This window comes from Alnus glutinosa, chromosome 5 (genome assembly GCF_958979055.1).
Source record: "Alnus glutinosa chromosome 5, dhAlnGlut1.1, whole genome shotgun sequence".
NCBI lineage: Eukaryota > Viridiplantae > Streptophyta > Magnoliopsida > Fagales > Betulaceae > Alnus > Alnus glutinosa.
Genome location: NC_084890.1, coordinates 18,423,821 through 18,430,903, shown reverse-complemented (window position 1 = coordinate 18,430,903; position 7,083 = coordinate 18,423,821). Strand labels below are relative to the sequence as shown.

At 38.2% G+C, this 7,083-nt stretch overlaps 1 protein-coding gene across 2 annotated transcripts; it reads right to left on the bottom strand.

Moving 5' to 3' along the window:
• Positions 1–279: 279 nt before the first annotated feature.
• Positions 280–4,887, bottom strand: LOC133867669 (E3 ubiquitin-protein ligase WAV3-like). Of its 2 annotated transcripts, none has more exons than XM_062304425.1 (3): positions 4,859–4,887; positions 4,452–4,654; positions 280–2,469 (listed from the first exon to the last, which is right to left on the bottom strand). In XM_062304425.1, the coding sequence occupies exons 2-3, from the start codon at positions 4,644–4,646 to the stop codon at positions 655–657; spliced, it is 2,010 nt and encodes a 669-aa protein (XP_062160409.1). In that variant the 5' UTR covers positions 4,647–4,654; positions 4,859–4,887; the 3' UTR covers positions 280–654. The 2 variants fall into 2 exon arrangements, with proteins under 2 accessions (XP_062160409.1, XP_062160407.1); XM_062304423.1 differs by lacking the exon at positions 4,859–4,887 and adding an exon at positions 4,753–4,845.
• Between the last annotated feature and the right edge of the window lie 2,196 nt (positions 4,888–7,083).

Below are 7,083 nucleotides of genomic sequence, written 5' to 3'. Positions count from 1 at the left end.
ATTGTGCAACAAACACATTCCATCTTCAAAAGATGGCATTTTTTCCACTGGTCCGAAGAACCTTTATTCATAGAGTTAAAATCATACACCAAAATATTAAATATATTTATACAAGAAATAATCGAAAAACTTAACATTGGGTGAAGACAAACATGGTATATTCAGATATAATAAAAACAAACAGCATATTGTGGTAGTAGTTGGAATACCAGCATGCAGGCCGGTTACATGGCACACATCAACCTGGATCGAGGAGCCCAAACCACGGCAAGAAGTAAGTTTAATTTGTCCAAGAATGGCTATCATCATAGAAGCTAGATAAATATTAAATTAATACATTTATTGCAGAATGCGATATCATACCATCTTCGCTAGCATGAAATGACAAAATATAAATGCCAAGACAGGTAGGTGCTTTGTATTATTCATCAACCGGCCAGTGCATTCATTTCTAGCGAGAATACCTCTTAATCCAATCCAATCCAATCCAATCCATGCAAAATCTAAAACCAGAAAGCAACCAACAACTAATGTAAAGACAGTAGAGTGTACTTCAGCTAGAACCCTAAACTTTAAGAATAGAAACTATTGCTGCTTTATTACCACACATAGCACTATGGGTCTATGTTGGATTATGGATCCTTGTTCACCAAGTCAAGTCGTGGCATTTAGTTGCTGTGACATTGTCACCATGCTAACCATGGTAGGGGTGTCATAGCCAACGGTGTTTTGGTTCCCGCCTTGTGCGCTCATAACAAATGTCTGGGACATTGAATCACCCCTAGTTGTTGCCCTTTGCCATGAATGTGAGCTCAACCCAGAGAGAACAAAAGCACGTCCACTCTGTTGGTATAATTCCAGGCTTGTCATTCTCTCCCTAATTTCTCTCAGCTCCGCTTCAAGCCTGTTGCAAAGACAATCACCGGCTTGGGCCGAGGCTGACGATAACAGAGTTGCTCGCACTTGTGCCAGCAAAGCCTGGGCACCCTCCAGATTCCCCGCTTCAGCCATCACTTGTGCTTCTGTTATACCGGCTGCTACCTTTATACGATTTCGCTGCCGATCAATCTCCAGCGACACCATCAAATCTGTAGGAGATAAATTCTGTGGTCTGCCTATATACATTCTCTCACCTTCAACCTCCAACACTTCACTTGAAACTGAATCTTTGTAAGAGCAGAGAACATCCAACAATGCTGTTTGCTCCTCCCTTTCCTTGCTTCCAGTAGAAGACAAGGCTGGAATTGAGATATTGACAAGAAATTGTTTCTCTTCTTCAGCATAGAGATTTTCAACCTCAATGACCCCTTGGTTACCCTCATCATAAATTTTAGAAACATAACTCCCCGAGTGAATTGATCCAATTCGCAAACCAGGTGTCACTGTCTTGACGATCACTCTAACTTCCTGAGCGACCACACTAAGAAGACCACCAATGCATCTGGCAAATGCATCTTGTATCATAACAACTGACTCAATGAAGGAAAATGTGCCACCTGATGCATCCGATATAGTATGCATTGCGGTGGAATCATGGTCCAAGCCAAACCCAAATGTGTGGACCGGAATAGTTGGCTGCCCCTCCTTATCTCCAGAATGATTAATTGACGCTGGCAATTGGTTCAAATACTCCGGTGCCAGCCTTGGATTTGATTTACTGAACTGGTTGCGAATATCACAGTTGTAATTGTCTTTTCCATCAGATAGGAGGAGGATTCCAGCAACTGCATTCTGCTCCCGCCTTTCCTCAAGAATCCGGACACCTTTCTTCAGCCCTCCCACAATATCCGTCCCACCATTCGATGTAAGAGAATTGATAGCCTGGATGGCATCTGCACGGCCCGTGTCAGACATCCTTCGGAGAGGAAGGATTCTCCAAGCCCTTGATGAGAAAGCAACTATACTTAGTCGGTCTGATGGACCCAAGTTCTGTATGACAAAGCGGACAGCTCGCTTGAGAAGGGAAAGCTTTGCACCAACCATGCTGCTACTCACGTCAAGCACGGCAACAAGGTCAATGGGTGCACGGGCATCAACATGAAGAGGAGGTGCGCGGATGCTGACAAGAAGAGAGAATATTGTGGGAGATTCTGAAGCAGCAACAGCAGGGAACTCTGTAAAGGTCTTGAGAGTGAGATCCCGAGGGCCAGAGGTGGGATCTGCAGAGGTGGCGGGTGGAAGGGAATCATCGTCTGAGAAGTGAAGGGGCTCAGGCTGGTTATATTGGTTGCGGAGATATTCAGGTACAGGAACATATGGAGCGACTCGAGACCCTCCCGTGCTGTTAACATTGGTGGGAGCTCGGAAAGGTACTTCTTTCCATTTTGAGCGGCAGATGGGGCACAGTGAATTTCCATGGTCCACATTAACCACGATGCAATTGAAGTGGAAAGAGTGGGAACACTCGGCAGTGAAGATGGCTTGCCCTTGCCCTGTCCTTACTTTATCAAGGCATATGGCGCAAATTTTCTGCACACATGATGAGAAATTTAGAGAGAATAATAGTTACAAAAATGATCATAACGATAGTACTGAATTACCATGAAGCTACTACCCAAAACAAAACACTAATGTTTCTGACATGCAGTTTCGACAAGAGAGATGCTACATATCATTCTCTTGCACATTCTTTTTACAAATTCACAATTAAATCTGTAATTTACAAATTTTTTGTACAGAGATGTACAAGAGAATGCAACCAAGCCTTTATCTTTCGAAGCCTATTAGAACTATTTCAACCATCTCGATTTGCTCTTAAATATTCTTATATTTTAACAAGGGTCGATGAATACGGTCAAATCGTATGATGATGAGTGTATACTATATAGATCATGACCCTACGGAGTAAATCCGGTGCAGCCAAAGCGCAGAAGCTAACAATATTATTAGAAAGTAAAGGAAAAGCATATTGAATGTCCACTTGTGAGCATGACTTTAGAGGAAAAGCCTCAGCTTTTTCAATGAACAATACAAAATCCTTTTTCACTATTGTTATTATTATTATCTTAATCAACCACAGATCTTAATTGGACTAAAACATAAAGATGATAAATAGTTTTGAGACAAACTCACATATGTGCCAGGAAAAAAAAAAAACCCTATATAGTGCCAATCACTTGCACTTATTTACGTGTGATATAAAGAAGAAAAACAATTATTTATTTTTTAGGCAGAAGACAAAGAAGTTAAAGATGTATTTGGTATCACTCTCTTATAATTTTTTTTTATTACAATTAAATCTGTAAAATCTACTTGTGGTCCTATAAATTTAATGATACAAAAATAAATAAATAAATAAAACCAAACATTTCTCTACAAGTTTTTTTTTTTTTTTAATAGATAAACATTTCTCTAGAAGTTAATACCACTCTATCTCCAATCGAGTAATTTTATGAGTACATTAAATGTCCATTAAGTGTTCATCAAAAAATGAAGTGACTTTTAAAATCACCTTTGAGCATATGATTAATCAAATGAAGAATAGTAATTTTAAAAGCTACTTAATTTTTTGATGGACACTTAATGAACACTTAATTGTACTAATAGAATTACTCCTATCGAAGCTTAAAAAAAGAATGAAAAGCATTTCTCAAAGAAAAAGGTAATCTATAAAAATCTCTACAGTCAAAGTTGCGTGCTTGGAACAACGAAAAATAAAGAGTCGTGAACGACTGAGGCATTAAGAATCGCGCAAAAAAAGGAAAAAGATAAGGACTCTAGATGGGTCGCAACGGACACCAAAGTTTCCGTAAACCGATAATTGAAAATCAAATATGAGCAAATTTAGTTGGCGAGAGTAATGACGCCAACACGTTATCTAAAGTCGAACCAAAATCAGAATCATCATCTTCCAAAGAGAAAATATAGAAAGGATTTCTATATAAAATAAGTGAACCATTAAAGGGCTCGGAATCATCATCTTCCAAAGAGAAAATATAGAAAGGATTTCTATATACAATAAGTGAACCATTAAAGGGCTCGTTTTGTAATTCTATACTTGCTTTGCATTAGGGCAATTTGTTCCGATCAATACCCCACAGGCTACAGTTTCAATAAATAATAAAAAAACACTTCGGTCATAGAAGAAACGTGATCTAATTAGATAACACCCATTTGGCTATTTCCCAACGAACCCCAATAAAACAGCACACTTTAACACGTGTCAGACAGAGAAATACCAAAATGAAAAGGGTATTATGGTCACCTAAAAATATAACCGACCCCATTTTCAGTTGGGGAGCTTTACGGGGGGAGAAGAGAAGAAAGCGAAACCGGCTATGGCGGTTGCTAAATCCGCGGCAACGCCGGAAAATTCAGTTACTGACGACCGGAAAATCTCTGCTGTTAGGCATATACGAAAACGAAAAACATACCGAAAATACCAAATCTGATGCGCATTCTCAGAATAACACCCCGGAAACTAAAATAGAAATACAGAGAGAATCACAAACCTTGGAGGGGCGATTACTGAGAGAGCGCGTGAATCGGGAAACTGAAGAGGACGGTGAATGGGACACCGAGGAGGAGCGGGCATCTTCCGAAACGCCATTGTTCTGAGGATTGGAGGGAGGAGGAGGAGACGAATCGGGGGAGGAGGCGAATCTCCGGGAGAGAGACTTCCTGAGTTTGTGAAACGCACCGGCCATTATTTGATCTGAGAGAGAGAGAGAGAGTTTTTCAAACAAAGAATACGGGATCGGAGCGCACAGCTTTGTGTGTGTGACTGTGAGATAAACTGTGTGAGAGAATTACAAACAGTATAAGGGAAGATTATGCCGCATTAATTTTCTTTTTTCTTTTTCTTTTTTGTTAATTTCGAGTTTCTTGGGGGAGAGTTTCCCGGAGAGAGTATTTGTACGTGTAGGGGCAGTTTCCAAAAATAGCTCATAATACAGCTGCTTCCACCTGGTGCTTGATCTACTCACGTAAGTGCAATATAAATAAATAAAGAAAATAAATAAATAAATAAAAGTATATAAACGAAAGTTTAAAAAAAATACGCTGTTTTGTTTATGGTTTTGGATTTTTTATTTCTAATTTTAGATTGTTTTGGGTGTCCTTCTCTTTGTTTTTTTCAACGGAAAAATCAAATTTAATCTTTTTATTTTTATCAAATTTCAATTTGGTTTTTAAATTTTCAATTTGGATAATATATTATCTTTAGGTTTTACTTTAATGTTAAGGAGGTCTTTCCATCAACCTGTTTTATATTACGGAAAAATACATTATCAGCTCATGTGGTTGGCTTAATTTACATATCACTCACTGTTATATGAAAGTGAATTCAGAAGTCCCTGCGGTTGGCCTAATTTACAAATCGTTCTCATAGTAAAATTTCATTAAAAAAATTGACAGATTTCGTTGGGTGTCACGTCAACGCTAATAAGATGGCAACACATGTCACTATTAATAAATAAATATAAATATATAAAACTAAAAATATTATTTTTTAAAGAAAAATAGAAAAAAGGAAATGGGTGGCTACCAGTTAGGGTAACGTCCAAGATATTAATTAAGCGCTAAAAATGCAAATTAGACTAATTAAGTAAATAATTAAGTAAAATGTGCAAGAAAAACACTTAGAAAACGTTTAGAATTGAATTTCTGAGTTGTGTGTCCAAACAGACGAATTTTATGTCATGATGGGTTAGTCAGTAAGTTCAATTCTCGGTACGTGTCCGGACGGACCCATTTGGTGTCTGACGGGTTGGACAGAAAATTCATGTCCATTGCGGTGTCCGGACGGCCTACGGACGAGACTTCGAGTAAGTCCCAATTTTTACACATGTCCGGACGGACCATTTCCGCATCCTGACAGGTTTGCTAGTGAGTTTATGTATGTGACTTCACACACGCGTGTCCGGACGGGCCATTTACGTGTCCGGACAAGCTGCGTTTGAAGACACCAACGAACTCTTTTCAACTAATCTCTCTCTCTCTCTCTCTCTCTCTCTCTCTCTCTCTCTCTCTCTCGTATATGGTTTGCCTATTAACCCTATATCGTTATATTTTGAAGCTTCCAAACTCAAATCCGACGCCGGAAACATGATCATCGAGGTAGAATCTACGCTTTCACTGATTGGTTTGAGGTAAGACCGAAACTCTTAGTTCTTCTAGATTGTGTGTAAATTTTGTGTAGAGTTTTTAGAGTTTGAATTTGATCTCTCAATTTTCTTTAGGTATTGTGTATTTTGAAGTGTTCTAGACAATCTCCAAGCATTAGGTTTCACTTTTGGGGAGAAATCAAGGTAAGACCCAAAACCTTAGATTTTTTATTTTTCTAATTGTTGTAAATTAACAACTTGTGTGTCTAACCCTAAGATAATCTTATGGATTATTGTTTTTAGTTAATGGGTTGTCAAATGAAATCCTAAAAGTTCTGTGTTTTTCATGGGTTTTAGTTCTTGAACAATTCAAGAGCTAAATAGGAATTTAGAGTTAGAAAATGTTATGTGATAATATTAATGTCATCACAATGTATTGTACAGTGATACATTGCGGGGCTAACGAGGAGGGTTCCTTCATAGCCAAATTGTCAAGCAGCCAAAGTGAGTGTTTTACTTACTGAGAAAAGATGTCAAGTTTTACGATGTGAAAATGTTATGATTTTAGAAATGCGGGCCAATGATATTTTAGTGTGACATATGCTTGTGATTTGCTTTAATGCCTTCAATTATGTTAAAGAGTTGATTTGATGATGTTTATGAGTTTTAAGATGTGTTTGAGAATATATGGATTGAGTTATGTTTTATGTGCTTTATGAGAAGTTAAGAATGCCTATTATGATGGAAAGTTTTAGAAAAGTATGAGATGATATGACTTACATAAGTGTGAATGCATGTACACAGAGCGAAGAAGCACTAGCATGTACGAAATCATGAACACTAAACGTTAGACCCTGGTTGAAAGACACCTTGGTAGAGCAAGTGTAAGACCAGTGGGAATACAATCCCACAGCATCAAAAACAAGTTCTGGGGTTGAAGTCTTGTAGGCACTAGAAACCAAGAAACAAAATAAGAGCATGCATAGCATGATGGTGTGTGACATGTTTTAGTAAAGTGTTTCATGCTAGACGTATTAGT